General features: G+C 46.6%; 1 protein-coding gene across 7 annotated transcripts in view; it reads right to left on the bottom strand.

The window, feature by feature from the left end:
* caln1 (calneuron 1) overlaps nt 1–19,115 on the bottom strand; it is a 32,398-nt gene extending 13,283 nt beyond the window's left edge. For 4 of the 7 annotated variants that reach the window (XM_053873360.1, XM_053873361.1, XM_053873362.1 and 1 more), the window contains exons 1-4: nt 16,638–18,533; nt 9,931–10,052; nt 4,499–4,642; nt 212–324 (exon numbers count right to left, since the gene is read on the bottom strand). In XM_053873360.1, the coding sequence (XP_053729335.1) occupies nt 212–324; nt 4,499–4,642; nt 9,931–10,052; nt 16,638–16,789 (531 nt within the window). In that variant the 5' untranslated portion in view covers nt 16,790–18,533. Of the gene's footprint in view, nt 1–211; nt 325–4,498; nt 4,643–9,930; nt 10,053–12,942; nt 16,333–16,637; nt 18,534–18,556; nt 18,613–18,890 lie in introns of those variants that run through there. The other 3 variants (XM_053873364.1, XM_053873365.1, XM_053873366.1) reach the window with 3 other exon arrangements.
* Nucleotides 19,116–22,873: the final 3,758 nt, after the last annotated feature.

Raw genomic sequence — 22,873 nt, 5'->3', positions numbered from 1 at the left:
ACGACTGACCCTACAGCAGGGGTGGGTAAACCATGCCTCAAAGGGCTGGGGTGGTGCAGGTTTGTTGGAAGAAAAACCTGAACCCCCTTTGTGGAACAGTTTGCCCACCTCTGCCCTATAGTCATCTCATAAACCACTCACAGTTGTTGTTTGTGACACAGTGGTCAGGAACTGCTGACCTTCACATGTGGGCCAAGGATGAAGGTCTTACCTGCCAGAAGATGGTATCTATCGTGCTCCCCAAGAAGCCTTCTCTCGTTTCGGAGGACAAGAGTTTGGGTCCGAGGATCGTCATGAACTCGTCGAAGTCCACCTGCCCGTCACCTGACAGCGAAGAGTGTTGCGAAGTGATCAGAGCTTTTTAAACATTTTCATGACTCAAGGTCAGTGACAGGTCATATGTGGAAGTGTGTGGTGGATTGTGCGGTTGGACAGTGGGATGTGCAGCTACTGAGAGAGATATAGATGTCACTCATCAACACCTCCTATAACATCCTAAACTCAAGTCAACAGGCAATTATTGCATGTCAAAGTGACATTAGAAAGCATTGTTTATGTTTAAAAGAATCTCTGCAGCCCTCAGGCAGTCTGTCTGATATGGGGCAAAATAGCCAAAAGGAGTCTTGAAATTTAAGCTGGGAACAATTGAGACAAGGATAGGTCTAGGACGAAGATCCTAAGAAGAGATTTGTAGATTTTTGTTCGGTTTAGCGGGAGGGTGCCCTGTGACATGGTGGAGTCTGCAGGAGAATGGTGCAAATCAGCTGGACCACTGGAGGGTGTGGATGTGAGGTTCATTTATTGTCTGTACACCACTGAAGGCTTAGAGCATGGAGAACAAGGAACTTGTCCTAAAAACATTCCGCTTGAGACGAATCCATTTCTGCTGGGAGTCATCGTCCCAATATTCTCATGATTCGTTTCACTTTTCCACTTGTGTTTTTCTGGAAGCTAAAGGCAGCACAGAGAGAACCCACCTGATACTCCTCTAATGTTATTCTGAGAACATGAGCTGCACCAATTCTCGTTGGTGGGTCTTTATTGGATTCCAGTGAGAGGCAGAAGACAGCGGATGACAAACGATGTTGCTGTCCTGAATAGTGATTGCTGATGTGCCCCTGAGCAGCGTACTCACCAGCTAACAGCCGCACCATAAACTCATGAAAGTTAATAAGGTGATGGCAGAAGAGGACACGAGCCCGACGCTAGAGTGCTGTCTCTCTGGTTAGTCCAGACCTGTGAGGTCCAGCGTGGTTGGTCTGGTCAAGTGTGGCCAACATGGTTTCCACACACCCTTGTCTCCTTACATCCTTGTCCCCGTCAAGCCTCATCTCATCCCTTGAGTCTCCTTAGATCCTTATCTCACCAGTGAGCTGAGCCAAAAGGCAAAGCTCTCCATCTACTGATCACATGAGCTTCGAGAGATGGAAAGGATGGAAAGATGGAGAGCTCAGACATGAGCGGCTGAAATGGGTTTTCTGCGACGGGTGGCGGGCGTCTCCCTTGGAGATAGGGTGAGGAGTTCAGTCACTTGGGAGAGACTCGGAGTAGAGCCGCAGCTTCTCCATGTTGAGACAGTTGAGGTGCTTCAAGTATCTCATGAGGATGCCCCATGGATGCATCCCTTTGGTGGTGTTTCAGGCACGGCCAGCAAGGAGGGGTCGACCCAGGACCAGGTGGAGGGATTCTATCTCTTCACTGGCCTGGGAGCGTCTCGGGATCCCCCAGTCAGTGCTGGCAGATGCTTCCCGGGACGTTCCAACTAGAAATGTCTGGACCCTCCTCCGCTTCGATCATGTGCCAAACTCAAGGCCTTGGGCCCAAACATCCTCACCACTCATTTCATGTGGTCTTCCTTCAAAAACTGGCTAAATTCAGTCCTACTTCAAAGTGAACAAAAAACAGACCACCTCCAGTTCAAGTCTGTGCAGTGACCTACACAGAGCACAAGGTCCCATCTCACACAGCTGGTGGAGTGTCGTGCGTCCTCAGATAACTCCACTACATTTAAATATTCATCTCACATCCAACCATCATTTCACATCCCGCTGAACCTGGAAAAGCACGACGTAGCTTAGCAAATTCCTGCTCTTTATCCCGACAACTTTACCGACACGTTCGATCGATGATAGGTCACAGGGTTGCCTTCGTGGCTCCGAGATGTTCGACAGGTCCGTGCAGGAAAAGGCCATGAATTATTAAAGAGATTAAAAAGTGCTGCTTCCTTTAAGCTCAGATCACAGGCGAGCGGAGAATAAATACACGCGGGTGTTTATATCCAGATCATATCAGCAGCCAGAAATAGAGCGAAGCCCGTGTGATCTACCGGGAAGTCGGCTGCTGTAGTGATTTAGAGCAGGACGCACTTGTCCTTGAAGGACACACCAAGCCTGCTGACTTTCTTATAGATTGCTTGGGAAGGCGGGATAAGCAGAGCTGATAACGTCTCAGCATCTTTGAGGCTTCGGCACAGTTGTGAGGAGGAAGGATTGATCTGGGAGAGGCAACTGTGATCTTCACAGGACAAAGAGCCACAGTCGGCTTTGGTCCAACAACCGCTGGCGTCCTCGCTCAGTCTCTCTCTGTTTGGCTCATCTGACTTGGAACCCGCTGCAGCTCTTCCACCATACTAAAGAAAACCACACATTTTTAATTAAACATGACACACAGCTCAGTTCTGCTGAATATTTACTCCCTTGTTCTGGTAATCCATGGAGACAGAAATGACTCCTTACATCCTTGTCTCCTTACATTACTGCCTCTCCCCATCCATGTCTACCCATGTTCAGTGTCTCCCCGTGTCCTTGTCTTCCAAGCATTATCATTTTTGATTGTTACGGCCAAAAATGCCAGATTTTGCTCCAGATTATTTTTAAAAATGCCTAAAAAAACTTCTCAGCTTCAATGATTTCCATAAAATCTGAAAATGGATCCATCTTCTGGTCCATATTTTTCATGATAACTGACCGTCTGTAGTGACCGGGTCAGTCGCAAGGGCGGAGACTGATGGATGTTTGGATGTTGTTCATTAATGCAGCCACAGGGTCGAGATGTGGAGCTCGTGGTCAGCCATGTTTGTTTACATCCGCCCAGTAAAGTGTACAGGTGATGCAGCGCTACACTAGTAAGTTCTGCATTTTAGTTCCGTCTATTCTACATTTCATTCAGCGGAATTTGGACATTTATTAAAGAATTTCGAATCGTGGCAATACTTGTGGGCAAATAAGGAGGGAGGCATATGATGCCGCATATGCCGCTTAGAGGGGTGGGCGAAAGCCGACTGAAGTGATTGGTGGAATTGGCGGGAAAGTCGCAGTGATTGGACAACATTGTAGCGCCTTGCAGAACTCACAGGGATTGGTTGTGTTCACAGTTGCGATCATGACATCTACTTCATCCTTGACTAGTGGCCCTTTAGATTTGTGCTTCTCTCCTAACATCCATTGTCTCTTCACCTTAGTTTCTCTTCATCCTGGTCCCCAAAACTATTCCCTCACCCAAATCTCTCTCTCTCATAACATCATCCCTTTTAATCCATGACACCATTCTTCTCTACAAGCAGCACAATCTCATTGTCCATTTATAATCTCTCACTGCGCCTCTGTCTCACTGTCTCCTACAAAACATCTAACATCCTCATCTCCTTCAACCTTCCATCCTCCTGCTACATCCTCTCACTTCAAAATAGGATCCCTGTTTCCTTGTGTCCTAATCTTCTGACATCCTTCGCTCCTAACATCCAATCTCAACCCTGCGTGTTTGTAAATTCTCTTGCTCCACTTTCCGCGAACCCTGTACACATTCCTCAAAAAGTCCCAAGTGTTGTTGCCTCCTCCATCCCTAAACAAAAAGGGCAGATTATCGTTCTTCTGTTTTCAAAAAACATCAAGTAGAAAACATCAAGAGCTCCTCTGCTCGAGAATGAACATGTCGCTTTGGTGAATTAGAACCATTCACACAAGTTTCATCCCCACATTCTCAACAAATCCTCTTGGCAAAGTCCGATGATCTGTTCTCTCGGGTCACTCGCTGGTGCAAAAGAGACGCATGAATGTTGGAGAAGTGAACACACTGCAGAGAAGCAGTGAACATCACCAACTGTCAGATTCCATGCAACCCTCAGCGTTTCGACTGTCACTCATGAAATAGCTTATTATTGAAGAGCAACATGGGGAATTTGAATATTTCCCTCTGTGTCCTCTAATCCCTGGATTATACAATTACCAGCTGCCAATCGTGGACGGGATGCAAACGAAGAGAGGGATTATGCTTGTGTGAGTCAGGTGACGACCTGGGTGGGTTTACTTCGCAGATATTCTTTCACATTTGACTCATTTCAGCAACCTGTGATTTAAACATCGCCTGTCGGGTCAGGTGAGCTACTAGCTCGATCACTGCCGTTGCAGACCACAGAGCATCTCTGGCTGTTGGAGCGTGATGGTGAGAGGACAGTGAGCTGAAAAATGTGTGTGTGTGTGTGAGAGAGAGAGAGACTCACCGTCCATGTCTAGTCTCTGCATGATGATGGCCAGCTCCACCTCACTGGGCATGTACCCCAAAGACCTCATGGCCATGCCCAGCTCCTGCTTGGAAATGAACCCGTTGCCATCTCGATCCAGAACCTTGAACGCCTCACGGATTTCTGCCAACAAAAACAGTAAATCAACTCAGCAGGTTTTTGCCCCCCCCCCCTTTACTTCATCTCCCTGTCGGCCTTCCAACTCGGCCTTTACGATTGGTCTCGCACCAGCACCTTCAGCTAACAAGATCAGTTCCACCACCCATGAATTCACGCTGGTCCACAGACTGTTTCTGAAATTCTTTAATATTTCGAAAAGGACGACTGCTGAGACCCCAAAACAAAGCACCAGCAGCTGGATTTGATTTCAAAGCCACAAATCAAATCTAAACTCCACAGGTGAGTGGGACGGACTCTTCTGCGATGTTCCATATGTCCAGCGCTGGCGAGGCCAACAAACCGGTTATCTCTAATCTGTCCATCCATCATCCGGTTCTCTGCTGCCGACCTGAACCACCGCCAGATGAAACGGAGCGTGAATTATGAATCGCCGCATCAGGACGTTAAGTGGAGCTGTCAATAGCACGCAGGTATTTAAACAAACACGCATCCGTCCTGGCGATTCCCCGCTCATGAATACATGCATGAGAGGCGCTCACTGCCGGCCGCTCTCGTGTCTGAGCCATGTTGCTACATAGTCACAACACTGCGGGTTATACATATTCAAATGACTCACGTAGCTCGGAGCACAGATACTCAGAGAATAAAAACCGAAACCTGCTGAAGCATGGCGGCCATAGAAAGTTACTCGTTTAGAATGCAAGTGATATTAAAAGTTTTTAATAGTTAATGAAGTCGTCTGAGCGGAGGCTGAACGACAAAGCTGTGTTGCAGCTTTCTAATGGTCTAATTAAGACCTTAGTTACATTAGATTGGAAGATTACTTCTTCAGCTTTGGATCGTTTCTTTTCACAGCAGAAGAGTGCAGTGTGCTGGGGTGGGCGGACATGAGAGGAAGTGGCACATAGGGGTGGTTCAGAGGACGATATGATATGATTTATGATATATATAGTAGAATTATAATTTCCGGACAATAAGACGCTACTTTTTTCTCACCGTCTGGGTTAGGGTTAGGGTTAGGGTTAGCGCGGCTAATATATGGATTTTTACAGGCTGAAATCTGATTAAATCAGAGGCAATGAAATCAATGAAATCATAGGCTTTTTATTCACCCTTAAAGCACTCAAAATGTTTTCACCCTCGTGTCCACAGCTCTGTCAAACAGAGTCAATCTCCTGGAGGTCTGGAATCAAGAAGCAGCCACTGAGACCAGCAGTTGTGTCGGAACTTCGGGCACTGGGCGAAAACAGCGAATAAAAGATGTGAGATGCTGTCTCAAGACAAAGTGCGTTTGGCTCAAAAATCCGACGTGAACACTAGCAAGTCGAGTTTTGGCCACAGACTTGATCCCTGCTGGAGAGCTGCACCTTGTCTCAGGAAACTGTCCACAGGGAGGGAGCTTCTCGCCTCCGGCGACTCGACGCTAGATGCCGGAAACTACCGTAACAGCGCGACTCCACACAAACATGATAGATGCTGGGCCGCAAAATCGTTCCAAAACAGCTTTGCAAACTCCCTGAACACTGAGGTGCGTGCGGGAGCTGCAGGAGACTGGTGCTGTGGAGGAGCACAGTGCAGCGGTCCAGGACTTGAAGATCACCAGACTATTCATTGATCATTTCTGATGTCTGGATCTGTATTTCATTGATTAAAACCTTCTTGATCGTTTTTAGTGGCTAATATTCTGGTGCGCTCTATATTCCCGAAATTATGGTAGATTAGATTAGATTAGAGATGGCCTTTATAAATCCCACAGTGGGGAAATTCAACATGTCAAAGAATGAGGCAACGAAGAGGTCCACAGTGAAGGGCAGACAGTAGAGACAGTAGAGTTTTCCACAGTAAAACCTCTCAGTAGAGCGCCCCCTGTACCTGGGTGCTTGATGTGGCACATTAAATGTATTTATATCACACACATCATCTGTGTGTGAGTGAGTTCTGTGAACCTGCAGAAACACAAGGATTTGGTGGAGAGGTTTCTGGCCTCAACAAACAAACAGTTTCCTGGTCACTGCAGGAAGTTTCTCGGGCGGTGAGTCAGGTTGTGGCACTTAAATGTTACTATCTTTCGTTGTCGTCGCAAACTTCAAGTCTTAGATTGTAAGTCTTACACAAAAAAAATGGACGTCAGTGGCACGCGGGTGAAAGAAGGGAATAATGTAGCTCCCATCTGAGCCAGCTTAAAGCATTTACAGCACTGATTCACAGGCTAGCTGCTGATATGGAAGGATATTATCACACATCATCTGATAGCTCAGCGCCGCGGCAGCGTCTTCTGTTTTCTGCAGCGGATTACGGGAATGTAGATCTGAGTATCAGTTCACATAAAAGGTTGTATCTCCATCAGGAGCCGCTCGGTTTGTGGAACTAATTATCCAGCAGAGGCCATATGGCATTGGTCATCATGTTCACATTTGCAGCGATAAATGGCGGCTATTACGGTGGCGACGGCCGCTGCAGTTTGAAGGTTGGGATCATTAATTTTAGAGATTGTCGTCGTTGTTAATCACAGGACGCCACATAGCAGGAACCAGCGACTGGATGTAAAGGCTCCAGAAGGAGGCTGGCGCGAGGCTCGAACACATGACGCCGTCGCTTGAAGCCCCATTTCCTTTCCCATCAAAGTCAGCCAAGGCCTTGATTGTCGGATGACGTCAGGTCATCGAAAACTTCCCTCACATAGTGATGCTTAGACGAGGTTGTATACTGAGTGACGCACCTACTCTGTCACTGCTGTCGGTGCAGTCAGGACTGCTGTTCTCAAACAGCGCCACCAGGAGGATGATCATGGGACGGAATGAGTGACCCTTCAGTAGGACTAACGGGGGAAAATACCCCTGTGTGAGGGTCCAAGGGCTCAATTCCTGGAGCTGGTGTCTTCAGTCATTCTGCAGGGGTCACGCTCCCCCGGAGATGGAACCAAAGTCTGTGAAAGTTGGTTCCACGAACCTTCACCAAGACTGCACACTCAGACTAAATAAGACATTGAAAAATGGGGGGAGCTCAAGCGCAGTGCAACACGTCTCACCTGAACAGAAACAAACATGGACGCCAGGCGCAGCTGTCTGCTGTACAGTACAGTTCCACTGTCTGAATGTGATGCATGTGCAAGTGTGTTGCGGACGACCTGATAAAAACCACATTAACCAGAGCTGGAACTGCAGCGAGGAACTAATGCCCTGCATAATAACACCGTCGGGCTATCAGGAAATGACCCGCGCAGTGTCCAGCCAATTTTCAAGGTGGCAGCTTAACGCAGTGCCGAGGGACTGGAGACGCTGTACGCGTGTGTGTATGTGTTGACTCTCCGGCTGTTATTGATCAGTCTGATGTCGAGCAGAGGCGCATGATTACCCGCAGGCGGAGAACAAAAGTGTTGATCAAGTCAACCTCGCGGGGAAGAGACTCGCGGAGAGACTCCACTGAGTTGGCTCTGAGAAGTGGTGTTTTTGGGAGAGCCAAGCCAGGTCAGAGGGACCAGCTACTTGGCTTAATAAAAGTCTGCATAGTCAGTGATGATGATGAATGAATCCTAACCTAACCACCCAGAAAGGCAGCATGTAAGAGCTCACTGAGGAGTGCACTGACTCAGTGATGGATCTCCACAGCCAGTCACGCGCCTGCAAGAATTATAAATTGTACCTCAGTTTATGACCTTCACTGGCTCTGGGACTTGCTTGAGAACTGAATTTGTTACCTTTGACAAGCAGGTCATGTGATCATCAACAAAGATCGCTGACCTTTTCAGTTGATAATGGAGCGGATGATTAAAGTTTGGTGGTGTTACCATCCCGATTCATGAATCTGATGTGGAAAGAGAGCTGCAGGGTGAGATCGCTGCCACTATGTGTGTTGTACGAGCAAGTTCCGACGCAGTGCTGCCACCTGCTGAGCTCAATGGCTGGAAAAAAGTTATCGACTGTAACACTAAATTGAATGTACTGAGCGACGATGTTGGGCAAAAAAAAACTGTTGCAATAAAAAGTGACATGGTCTCCAAGTTTTAAGCTAGTTTTTATGGTTAGTTCAAAGTAAAGGAGATCAGAAGTTTAACATATATTATTATTATGTGACACACGCAGAAACCCATACTTTCGTTTGAGGTTTATGCAGCGACAAAGTGAAGTACAAAAATTAAAAGAGCGATGTTCATATCCATACTGGAGGCCCGACATGATGTTGGTGCCCACCAGAAGCCACGCGAGACCCAAGAGTAGTACTGCACCGCAAGCGACTCCTGAATCACTGCGGAGGAACTGTTTGAAACGGGAAATGAACCAGGCAACCCAGGTTGTCACACTCACACAGCAACACAGGAAACATGCCAGACTCACTGAAGCATTGTCATACACATCCATGTGAGTCCATCCCAGACCTCCGACCAGGTTTAACTACACACAGAAATACAGTACCAGAAAAACACCAGAGATGAATGAACGAAACTTGTTCATGCTGCAGTTACAAGAAGTACTGTCGGCTGAACTCGTCTGTCTCTTGAGACTCCATGCAGCAACGCATTGCAGCAACAAAGTGGAGAGCGTTGAGAAGCAATACATAAATTTTGGGGGGAGGAAATCAGAGTGCACACAAGCACTGTGTACCAGGAGTTGCCTCCAGCAGTGTTTGAGCCTCCTCTAACATGGAGGCCACTGTACCACCATGCTGTTAGGTGACAGAGTTCAGCAAAGACATGAGTAAAGGTGAGCTGTCGTCACAGGTGAAGGCGGAACATTGGTGTGGGGGGAAAAACAAATTTGCTGCAGTCGCCTCTGCTGCAGCGTGAAGCAGAACGAACCTGGAGCTGCAGGTCATCAGCATGCAACTCCACCTCTCTGTTTGTCTTGTTGTCCTGAAGTCTCCCAGATTGCTCCCAAAGATCTGAGCTGCGATGAACCAAGCTGAGTCTGCTCACCACCGCGTTCAGTCGCCATCCGGTCGATGATGTCACCATCACAACCACTTTAAAACCGCTGTCACAACCCCGGAGTTTGCTCATGATGGGCAGTCTTCATCATCATCACCATCGTCTTCATCATCATGAGCAACAAACACGATCAATCTTCTCCTGAACTTCAGCATTATTTTCAGAATCAGTTAAATCTTTACAGTCATCATTCCACATCTCCTCCTGCACCTAAACATTACGACCACAATGGCAGCTCCCTCTGGAACCCGTCACCTTCCACATCCATCTTCAGGAGAACATTCCTAAACATTCTGGGGTCGGGCTTTGCAGCAATAAAACATCACTTGAACTGGGTCCTAAAACAAGAAGTGGGGCTCGCACTCACCGTCGAGTTCCTCCACAGAGATGCTGGCCAGAACATCACTGTCACTGTCCGACAGCGAGCGGCTCAGGTAGCTGCCCTTGTAGAGCAGACCCGCCGTGACATGGTGGAACGGCATCTTCTCCCTGTGAGGCGAGGGACAGGAGACTTTCAGTGACCACGCTTGGTACTCTCACAGAACACAGAACCAGGGAGCACACGATCAGTGCTGTCAGAGGAAGGATAGAACATGAGGTTAATGCAGAACACCATCACAAGGTCGGGTCACACTGACAGATGAGTCAAAGTCCGTCCAGGGGTTCTCTGCTGTCTTTGCAGGTGACTCTGTGAAGGAAACAGATGGAGGCAGCAGGTCTCCTCACACTGTTGTGACCCAGGAGAATCCAGAAAATGGACAGAAATTATTTAAATAAATGAAGAGCAGAGGGTTGTCTTGAGTCAGACGTGATTCATATTTAATGAGTCTTAAACAGTAGAAGTTTTCAATTCAACAGCTGAAGAGCCACCTCGAGAGTCTCTCTGAAGGCTTGAGTATTTTCTCAAGAGCATGCTACCTCGAGTTCAGAGATGAAGTTTGCAACTCAACAACATAACTAACCTGAGAAGTCTTCTGTCTGAAATTCCAAAATGGACCACAACAGTTGCCACTGAGTAAATGCAAGAGATCAGTCCACACTTGTTGAAACTAGGGCTGTCAGACGCAGAGTTAACTCGCGATTAATGGCAAATGAATCGCACATGTTGTATCTGTTCTAAATGTAACTGAAAGAAAGATGTGATGTTTACAATGTGCTGCTGTTAGCGTGTCGCCGAGCCGCTTCATGATATTCTGAAGAACGTTCTTGACATCTGTTCTGTTTGCCACTCGGGTGCTGATAACATTTCCTTTCGGATACATTTAGAACATATGCAAACTGTGTGACTCATTGGCCATTCATCATGAGTTAACTCACCTTAGTGCGATTAATTGATATAAAAAATTTGAATCAATTGACAGCAGTATTTGAAACCTCTGAGCCATCTTAACCTGAGGTATGATCCGCTGCCTGTGGTGAGTCCATCGACCTCCAAAAAGCTTCCTGCGTCAGCAGCACGCAAGACCGAGTCGCATCTTTAAACCTGAAAGTGTTGTTGAGACTGAAGAGTAAGCTGAACCACAAGGTTCTAGCCAGTCAGTCTGAAAGACCTGCCTGAGGGGAAATGCTCCCCAGCAAACCGTCCCGGTCAGAGACGGTCAGGAGTGTGGCGGCTTCAGGAACGTGACTCCAGCACCGTCACAGTCTTGGTGTTTAACTCTCCTCACAGCGTTCATCTACATGAGCGACCTGGTTCACCCGTCAGTGAAGCTGAAACAATTTACCGTCCAACCACAGAACCAGAAGCCGTAAACGAGAGCCATAAATGAGGCAGAACTCATTCATTAAATGGAAAGTTTCACTGCGTGCTCAGACTCAGAGAGTTGGAACTGTGAGTGTGTCGGGGCACGCGTGTGTGGGACGTGCAAAATGTGAGAGATTAATTATTCAATGAATTGGTGCCCAAGGGCACAGGATAGACGTAAGAGCACAAAGAGTGGAGAGATTTGGACAACTGCTTCCTGCTCCTTAATTGGATTTTGACTCACAAGCACTCGGAGACGCTTCAGAGGAGACGCGGGAAGAACGACCTGTTTTTGATGTAAAAGACTGTTTTAGGTTGATGGTTTGTGTTGCTGTTCGGAGAGGAGGAAAACGCTATATAATACAAAAAAAAAGAAAAAAACACAAAAGTCACAACCAACTCGACAAAAAACTGTATAATAATCATCTTAAAAAACTCTACAAAACACAAACACCACATCAAAAAAACAATAAATAAATAAAGAATCACTTCCTGCCTCAACTTTAGAAGTTTAAGTATCTTGGGGTCTTGTTCTTGACTGGGAGGTTAAGGGATTTGGAGATTGGTCGGCGAATCGGCACAGCAGGGACGCTATTGCAGTCAGTTGACCACACTGTTGTGTGTAAGAGAGAGCTGAGCCAAAAGGCAGAGATCTTTATTTACCGATCAATCTTCATCCTGACCTTCACCTAAGGTCATGAGCAGCGGGTCATGACCAAAAGAACAAGATCCCTCATCAAATCACAAATAGCTTGTAAACAAAAAACTTAAAAATACACATGAAACAAACCTGGGAAGAAGTTACTCTTAACATCACAGTAAATAGCATTATAAATAATAATTCAACATCACAAAAAGAAAAAAAATCCATGAAAAATAAAACACGGCTCACCTTAACCAGGACTGTGAATAACCCAGATATTTAGAAGCTTTAATCCTTAAATGGAGGCTTTACAAAATGTCCCCACAAGTACAGCTAAACCAGGGACACAAATGAAGCACAAAAAAACAGAAACCAAACTGGAGTGGACAGGAAAAGGCACGGCATCGTATTAAAACTGGACATCAACATCCTGCACAACGATCAAACGCACTTCCTGTGATGTCGCCATCCTCAGTGTATGCACCGCAACACTATTCTCTGAGCAGGATTGGTTCCGACCCGGCGTCAGGTCGGTTCTGACGGGATAATCAGATTAGAGAAGAGGAAGAGGAACGTGAAGGAACTGCTGATGCAGCGGCGCCACAGCAACACTTGCTCTGTCTTCACCTTCTGTTAACAAACACTAAAGACTCACGTTTCCCCAACTCATTGATTTGTGTGACCCGGCTGCTCGGGTCGGTCCAGAACAAAGAGCAGTAATGAAATATATGTAAATCTCCCGCTTGAGCAGTAAATCCGCCCCATCGATCGCGGCTCAAATTCACACTCAGAACACGGTGGACTCCGCCGGCTGCTAACAGTGCATTGTTCTTCAACACAGCTGAGACACGAAGGAGGACGGAGAGCAAGGTGACATATACAAGCATCTCAGCTACAGTCATGTCCGGGACTGAGGCGGGAAGGACAGGCTGTTCAGAAGGTCATGGGTTCAAACGGTCAGAGGGGAAATGAACTGGCGAGGAAGTAATTACCTGCAATGACTCGTGTGTGTCGGCAGAATCAGACTCAGGGGTCAAAAGGGAGGATCAACTGGATGGTAGCAGAGAGACAATTACAAGTCATGACCTGGTCTCGAATCCCAAACTTCCCCTCCAGCTGACATCACTTCCTGTTCCTGCCGCAGGTACTGTGTGTGTGTGTGCAGGAAGGTAAACCTGGTCAGGAGCATGAGCAAGGCATGTCTGTCCACTGCCGAGGGCTTAGCTGGACTCTTCATGGCATCACAGAAAACGCCCCCTGCTGGGCACCAGCACCCCTAGACAATTCTAATTCATAAACCTGCTGAGATCAGTTAAGATCTGAGTTCAACCAAGGAGTTTTCAGTTTCTCATTTTGTTTCCTCGGTTCTCTTGCAGCGTTTATCATCCGACTGAAGGCAGTTCTCTGATCAACAGGCTGATGATAAAAAGTGAAATAGAGAAATGACTTGAGGGATCAGACGGAGGCGTCGCGGTACTTTATCTGATGTAGAGCTTCAGTTTGACTTTAATAGAATTCAGGAAATATACGTGTCGCCAGGAACAGTTCGGCCAACTTTTAACAACCAGTCATTGAGGACCGTGACCATCGAGACCCAAGGTCCTGGGACTGCCCCAGTGTCTCCTCCCAGAGGAGCAGAAGTTCTCCTCCGGGTCTCTCCTGGATGACTGAGCTTCTCTCTCTTAGAGAGCCCAGACAGAGAAACTCTCTGGGTCACTGCAAAGCTGGTGACCACAGGTGCTCACTCCACTTCTACCACAAATCACAGTCCAGCACCTCAGCTCAGCAGAAACACCTGCTTGCTCCTACTGATGACAACATGAATACATAACTGATGACAACATGAATAAGTAACTGATGACAACATGAATGCCTAACTGATGACAACATAGATACCTAACTGATGACAACATGAATAAGTAACTGATGACAACATGAATACCTAACTGATGACAACATGAATAAGTAACTAATGACAACATGAATACCTAACTGATGACAACATAGATACCTAACTGATGACAACATGAATAAGTAACTGATGACAACATGAATACCTAACTGATGACAACATAGATACCCAAGTGATGACAACAGTAAAAAATTGACAACAATGGCAATAAAAATGCAGATGATGACATGAGTAAACAGCCGATGACTACATGAATAAATTCCTGATGAAGACAGGAGTCAACAACTGCAACAACTGATGACTACATGAATAAATTACGGATGATGACACACGTAAACCGCCAACCAATGTCGTCATGAATGAACAACTGATGAAGACATGGATAAAACAACAAATGACGACATGAATAAACAACTGATGACAACATAAATAACCAAGAGATGATGACATGAATACACAACAGGTCTCTCAACCTCTCACATCTCTTTGCTGAACCGCTGTGTTTGACTGCGAGCATGTTTTCACACGTTACCAATGACCATCGCCACCCGCCAACCAGCTCCTAAATAATTGCTAAACACACACACACACTAATTCATGAACAGCGACAAGCTGCTCAGCAAGGACATCAACAAGCCAACACCGAGCGAAGTATGATCACTGAACAACACTGACTAACACTACACACAGCGTACATTAGCCACACACTAAACACACTAGAATAAAAAAGCTCCGACCCTCAGAGGAGGAAACAGACAATCGAACCACTCTTGTCCTCGAAGAGCCGCAGACGAGAGTCGACCCAAGTACTTCTGTGAACAAGTGGCATCCTGAGCAGCATCTTAAAAGAGTTGTGCATTCAATCCCCACCTCGGATACTTGTTTAGCTTTTCACGAGCGCTGTGAGTGAGTCATGAGACTCTGGCTGGACTAGACCCAACTGTTACAAGCCTGAGCTCATGTAGGGGGCCACAAAACACCGTCCTGTGGGCCTCACTTGGCCCCTGAACTACGAGTTTGGGACCTATGTTTCATAATCCTCCAGTGAGGACTGGATGCGTGGGTCACCAGATTAGAGGTTTTACGTACTTTATATACATCTTTATATAATTGGTTGAGAGCAGTGAGCAACTAGTCATTTCATGAAAGTAACTTAATACACTTCATCAAGGGCCACATTCGGCGCCTGAACACACCAGCTCTGAGCTGTTTCAAGCTTAGAATCACATGTTGACGTGAGACTGAGCGGCGAACACGGGGCCAGATGGCGGTTCTTCTCATCAGACCCGGCTGCAGAGCACTGGCCACAGACTGGTACCAGTGAAGCACCAGACTTGCCGTGTCTCATAACACCAAGTCAGATCCTCAGAAAAGAAATGGTGTTTCTTTTTGCCTCGACGTTGTTAGCGGCAGAGCTAAATGAGGCGACGCGGTGACGGCTCTGACGGAGGAAACAATCAGCCGTGAACAGGAAGTGATGAATGTGCTGAGACGACCACGTTCAGGAGCATAACCACCGTTCATCATCATTACTCACCTTCACACGTTCAACAACAACTCTGAGCAAACAAGAACAACAGAAACCTGACATCTGAAAAGCACAACATGTTCGCTGCCTCTCCCAACAGTAATAGCTGCAGTAAAGGCAGCAGTTGGAGCAGAAGTAGTAGTATTGGGAGAATGAAGTTATATGTCTATCTAATAGCAGTTGTTGTGGCCAAATTCGTGATAGTACTGGAGACAATGTCGTCTGTTTTGGTAGTACTAGAAGTCATAATAGCAGTAGTTTAGAGCAAAAGTTGAAGTAATTTTGGTAGAGGTTGTGGTAGGAGTACATTTAATGGGAGTCATGGTGTATCATAGTCGTGGTAGATACTCATGTAAGACAGTAGTTTGTAAGTACTGGTAGTCATGAAAGGTAGTAGCGGTGGTACTGGTAAAAACTGAAAATTTTGAAGGAGTCGTTATTGTAGTAATACCATAGTAATAGATACTTGAAAAATTCGCACATAGAAAACTAGTTGTAGATGAAATAATACATGGCGTAGCCATAAAAGAAACAGTGGCATTATCAGTGGAGGAGAAGAGTAGTGGTAGAAATCACTGTTCTATTTAGCAAAATTGATAGTATTTGTAGCAGTAGTTGAACTGCAATCACATCAGGGAGAAGTGACTATAGCTGCTGACATGTTGACTTCTGAATTTAAGGGGTGATGATGACTCTGCTGGAGAAGTCGGCTTTAGTACGAGTCTCAGATGACAGAGCTCATCATCCCGCGCATCACTGCGACTGAATGGGTGTGAGCTTCTGGCTCAGCTCGTTTCCACAGGCTGCACACTGCTGACGTGGCGTTTCTATCACCATGGTGTTCGACGCTTCGTGCGACTCTTGAGTTCCAGTCTCACCAGTGCACAAGCTTCTTCTACACGAGATCCGATTAGACCCGAACAGGCAGAATCATCAGAAAATTCATCATTTGAGAGGCTCGTTCGCGCCAGTGTCAAGTGATTCTAGAGTAGGAGGAGCTGATCCTCATCGCTGTCATGATGAAGACAACAGAACCACATTGTCGTCAAAAAGCTGCTCAGGTGAGCGAAAACTAGATCTGGAGCTCAACCTCCACAGCAGGACTGGACTGCTCCCACCAGAGATGCTCTCCAGGAACAGACCCACAACTTGAGGAACCAGGAGGTGAGATTCCCTCCCAGATGCAGACTGGTCACGTGACCCGTGTGGTCCCACAGAAGTGGCGGCAAACATCTGCAGCACCTTACCCACACTGGTGGTCCGCTTCCTCCGGACACTGCAGCACCTCCCGCTCCAGCACGTCCACCACCAGGTACGGGTTTCCAGGCAGGTCTCCATTCACCTCAGAGTGTTTCCCCGCTGGACCGTGAGGATCCGGCTCCGGGACCTCCTCCTCCATCCGCCTGGCTTCAGACGCAGCGTCTCCCCCAGACAGCAGCAGCAGCAGCGGCGGCGGCTTCAGCGGGACTCTCTCTCCGTCAGGACCGCTGGGTCCGGCTGCAGCCAGCGTCTGGGCTGGTCCCACAGCAGCAGCATCAGTGCTCACAAAGAGCTGGTTAATATTTGAGCAGAGGGAGCAGCAGGTACCACGGCTGCTCTCACGCTCCCTCACTCTCGTCTGCTCTCCGCTCAGAGCCTGTGTGTGAGTCCAGTGCTCCTCGCTCCTTCATCCTCACCATCATCATCATCACGATTATGAACACTCATCATCATTGTTTACCACATTTTCATCTCCCACTGCTCCACTCTGTTTTTCCCTCCTTTCCATCCGTCCTTTTCCATCACAGACACAGTGCGTTTTTCATTTACTACCTTTTGTTAACTCGTGTTTTCAATAACTATCTTTTTTCCAACTTTTAATCAGGATTATTAAAAAAGAAAAAAATACATTATGACTAGTTCCCATGCTCTTATTATTATCACAGTGAAATCTCATTTATCTTCTGAATCCTGAGCTTCCCTTCAATTAATGTATCTGATTTATTTGAATTGCTTCATTTAATTCCAATTTTTATTGGAATAATTTATGATTACTGTATTAAAAATTCAGACAGAATATAAACAAAATAAAATGAACATCTCAATTCCATTTTAAATTACAATTAGTACTTTAATTTATAGCACTCGGTAACCTTAAGAGTAGAGGTACTGATCGTTGCATTATGGTAGTACTAGCGGTGTAATAGCAGTATAAGGTACAGAGGTGGAAGCAGTAAGAACACATGAAAGGATGATACCTGTAGATGTGGTAGTCCAGAGATTACTAAATGTGTAGAATCAGTAGGAGCAGCAACCACAGTTTTGGTCTATGGACTGGTAGTAAACATTTTTTAGCAGTGGTCACTGAAATAGTAGCACGAGTAGTACTTGTATGAGTAGTGTCTGTAGTTGAAGTAGTTTTTAGTAGTATTTAGTTCAACAAAAAAACTAATATTACGCATTTAGTAGTACTAAATACCACTAAACGCGTACTTAAACAGTAGTACTTTGTACTAATGGTAGAAGTCATTGTGGTCTTAGTTGTAGTAAAAGTAATATATGTAGCTATAAAGGTGCTAGTTTGATAAAAAAAAAAAAAAGTAATTGTAGTCATAAAATTAGACTTTAAAGTAGCAGTGGTTAAAACAAGATTATACTAGTCAGAGACATTAAACCTTAATCATCACAGATGAAGTATTTTTATAGTAACTGTTGCAGTTGGAAGGTAGTCACGAAGTGGTAGTTAAAATAGCAGAAGTCGTATTGTTCAGTTGTATTTAAGGTCGAGGCAGTAGACGTGTTATAAGAAATGATGATAGCACCATTAGTGGTCGCGGTATTCAACTACTTTTTAGAGTTTTAGTAGTACTGATAGTCGCTGGCGAACACTCATCTAGTAGCATGAATAATTCCAACAACATGCAGCAGGTCTGGCAATTGTGAGGCAACGTTGGCAACAGTTGTTGAAGTAGTTTTTCAACGTGGCGGTACAAATACATTGGCAGTAGTGGAAGTGGGAGCTGAACGTAGTAGACTGTAGCATTAGTAGTAGTGCAAGTCTTGACAGTAATGTTCGCATATGTCACAGTACTTCAGAGGCTTTCTAACTCCTCAGCTCGAGAGTTCGGCACTTTGCTCAAAGGTAACACGTCAGTAGGAAAGAAGAGAATCGAACTGAGTACATCACCTAAACTATCCGTCAAACCCGCTGAGGAGTCGAGCCCCGGACGCCATGTCACCTGGCCGAAAGGCTCGCGCGTCCACGCGACATTCTAAAATCGATTTGGGAATTCTAAATTTAGGAAGTGGCACGGCGCGCCCCCTAGTGGGGCATCCGTGTACGACAACGGGCGCGCGAACAGGTGCGATACACTTGACAGATCAGCAGTTTCCGATCGATATCTGAAGAACACGGTCAAATAAAAACAGATTCTGAGGTCGTTTGCCTCCCAGTCAACACTTTGATCGATCCCTGCTCCACAATCGATCACCATCAGAGCCGCACCATTCTCTCAACTCACCTCGGAGGACGTTGTGAAGAGCTGCAGTCCAATTGGCGTATCGATCCTGGGATCCAGACTGGATGAGGAATCGATCGGATCAACTGGAGAGTTTAGCAGAATAGTCTCCAGGAGGGTGAGCTTCCCTCCATGCTGCGCCTTGTCAATCACAGCAGAATTCCGGCCGGAGCGCCACTTCTCCGGACAAACTAGTTCCCCTCCGCTGTCGGAGTGTGAGGAAGAGGAGGCGATGAAGATGCACCGGCCCGGAGCTGGAGCAGATTGATGAGCAGCGGAACCAGGAGAGGAGACGCAGAGAGGAGCAGAGATGTGATTGGTCCGCCGGAGTCCTCTGAAGTCATCCATTCATAATTAACAACTTCACAATCTCACACACACTCGTCACGTGTCTACACACTTTTACAGCGCAACAACCCTGGAGTCACGTGACGTCCGCTTCAGAGAGAAACCTCTGGATCAGTCAATACCAACAACTGGCAGAGCTACTTCATCTCTGTACCACTACACTAGGAGAGGTAGAGCTGGTACTGTTTTAATGACTGGTCACTGTAGTACTAGTATTAGCAGAGCTAGTGGCAGTAGTAGAAGAAGTAGAGGTAGCAGTGATATATCTAGTTAGAGCAGTATTGGTTGTGCCATTCATTCGGTCAGTAGTAGCAGAAGTAACTCCAGCAGTATGGCAGTAACACTAGTAGCAAGAGTATTTACTGTAATGTGAAGCACAGTTAGTTGAAGGCAATAGTGTCCATTATGGTAGTAGTAGAACTGCAGTTTTGCTCTGGTAATTTATAATAGTACCAGCAGCCATTGCAGTACCAGAAGAAGTGTTTCTACCATCAGTGTTACACTACAAATGCGGTGACAGAAGAGGATGCTGTATCAGTAGTTGTAGCAGTTGGAGTAAATGTTCTGGAACTGATGTTTGCTCAGAGCTTCATACTGTAGGTACCTGATCCTCATCATCACCTTCATCCTCAAAACTCTGTTGCAAGAGTGAGTCAGCAACAATTCAGCGAGTCACCGCTGGATTGGAGCCCACACCCTCCTGTCAACTCACCGGTCCAAGACGGCAACCGACGTCTTCCCACGTCTGCAACAATTATTTTTCATATTTTGGAGCGTTCACTTGTTTCTCACCTGAGCTAGATGTTGGATGAGTCAGCAGGTGTGAATCAGAGAGGGGGCGTGACCTCTCATGTTCCAAAACACAAGTTAGGATTCAAATCCTCACAGGCTTGTTGAGAAACAAGCAGGTGGGGATCATGGTGATGATGAAGGTGAGGGCGTGAATGATGATAAAGATGGGAGGTTGATGGTGTAATGATGAAGATGATGGAGAGAATGATGGTGTAATGATGAAGATGATGATGTGATGATGAAGATGATGGCAAGGATGATGATGATGAAGATGTGAGGAAGATGGTGCAATGATGACAATGATGGTGAGGATGATGATGGTGTAATGATGAAGATGATGGTGAGGATGATGGTGAGGATGAAGATGTGATGACGAAGATGATGGTGAGGATGATGATGAAAATGTGAGGAAGATGGTGTAATGATGACAATGACGGTGAGGATGATGATGGTGTAATGATGAAGATGATGATGTGGTGATGAAGATGATGGCAAGGAAGATGATGATGAAGATGTGAGGAAGATGGTGTAATGATGACAATGATGGTGAGGATGATGATGGTGTAATGATGAAGATGATGGTGAGGATGATGATGTGATGATGAAGATGATGGTAAGGATGATGATGAAAATGTGAGGAATATGGTGTAATGATGAAGATGATGATGTGATGATGACAATGATGGTGAGGATGATGATGGTGTAATGATGAAGATGATGGTGAGGACGATGATGATGGTGAGGACAATGAGGATGGCGATGATGAAGCTCTCACAGTTGGATCGATAATCTTCAGAACAATTATATAACAGTCACATGACCCATGAATCAGAGCGGAACGTTCAGTCACCTGACCGAAGTTTCCAATCACCCGTTCCCTCACACACCATGTGGCGATGAACTCGAGCGGGAGACGAGGAAGAGCTGCTCACGTTGTTGTCATTGTTGATGATGATGATGACGGTCAGGTTGTCTGTCCCATCCTCGAGGTTTCCAGTCCACCACAACACACACTCACACTTCTGAGTCACCAATCCACCTCCTTTCAGACTGTGGGAGGAAACCAGAGTGTCCAGGAGAACAACACATGCTCAACCTAAAAACTGACCTTCTCACGAGGAATCTCCAGCGAGTGACGTCACACTTCAAGGAGTCTGAGTCGTTCTCAGGAACCAAGTGACCCCTGACCTTTGCCTTTCCAGAGAGTGAGTCGCAGTACCGGAAAGATCCGAATCATTCCGTCGACTCTCACGTCTATTCGCGGCCTAATGTTTTCACTGCAGCCTCTCTGGATGCTTCCATCAGCAGGCACTAGAGAGAGCAGACCAGAGTGACCCCACTGTTGGAGGGGTCATCTGGGGCGACCTCTGCGGTGATGTCCGTCAAACAGGGATTTCCCCAAATCCCCAGCACATTCCTCTGCAGCAGAAATGAGGACAAAGTGGAAGATTCTGAGTCGATGGATGGTTAGGTTTAGAGGGGTATGGCAGTGAGAGGTCCCCAAAAGTTAGTTAAACCAATGTGTGTGTCTTATCAGCTGCAACATCTGCAGAGGATCATGTGACCCACGAACACGTGCAGAGTCCAGTCACGTACACGGTGTCATGAATGCTGCTGTAGAGCCAGCACACCTGAGGCAGCTGACTGAGGTGGAACTAATCGACGGTCCAACATCGCTGCCATTGAGCAAGTCAGGGCGGAGAGATGGAGGGTTCCTCACACCACGGCGGACAAAACTTTGTCAGGGCCACATTCAATGTCACTTCTACTGTGACAGAGGGAGAAATTCCTAGTTACCTGTTGGATTTACAAGTCAAGAACTCGTAACCACCCTGCGTACACACTCCAAGATGGCGTCCTTGGATGTAAACAGGATGTAGAGGTTTTCTAGCTGTGTCTTTTGGAGTTCAGCAAGGTGTCGAATGGAGGAGTTAGAGAGCTGGTGTTTCACAGAGATCCACAGTAGAAGAAGGAGAAGGACGCAGGTCAGCGTGTGGACGCACCAACTGAAGTTCTCCAGCGGTACACCATGTTCACAGGAGCAGCCTCTGAAGGGTTCGCGTCCCTCGCCGCCTGTTCGTCACATGTTCTGGATCAGCGGCTGTGAAGAAACATCCTTCAAACGAGGCGTGAAGCCGATCACAGCGGGCTCGCTCAGTAAATATAGATGAGCTCATCAAACGTTCCTCTCTCCAGATCGCAGCGACAGAAGGACGACTTCCAGCCTGGCGGTGGACCAGAAATCCAGAGATCCCAGCCAGAGCAGTGACAAGAATGGAGACTGATGCAGGAGATCAGACGAAGGAGGAACGTGATGCTGAGACACAGAGTCCTGCGGCGGGTCGATAGGTGAGCACAGACAGTGACTCAGCGTTTTGTCTTCAGTCATGAGAAGCACAAGGTCGCAGATGGAAACCAGTCAGCAGCTGGAGTCTGGACTCACTCTGATATCACAGCTCAGCCGTCCCGGAGAGACTCAGGGTGGAGCCTCGGCTGCAGAGAGACCCAACACAAGTGTCTCCGAATAAACTCCACTTGAGAGGAGGAGAAACATCCGAGAGTGATTTCACCAGTGAATCTTATGGAGCTGACGCCTTTATTAGACCCTTCATTTCACTGACTTATTTTGACAGCTTCAAGGTCGAGCTACAAGGTCACTAACTTGGGTTCCAGATGAGACCCACCTGTCACGTGACTCACTTTACACACACTGACACACACACAGCATCATTTATTCACCGGATTGATGGAAAATAAACATAAAAGTAAAAGAACAGTACAGTACTTCATCCATCTCTCCAGTATGCTACACGTGCATGACTGCCTGACTGACAAGTACTTCCAGT

The sequence above is a fragment of the Synchiropus splendidus genome, chromosome 8, assembly GCF_027744825.2.
Source record: "Synchiropus splendidus isolate RoL2022-P1 chromosome 8, RoL_Sspl_1.0, whole genome shotgun sequence".
Lineage (NCBI taxonomy): Eukaryota > Metazoa > Chordata > Actinopteri > Syngnathiformes > Callionymidae > Synchiropus > Synchiropus splendidus.
This window is presented reverse-complemented; position numbering and strand designations above follow the sequence as displayed.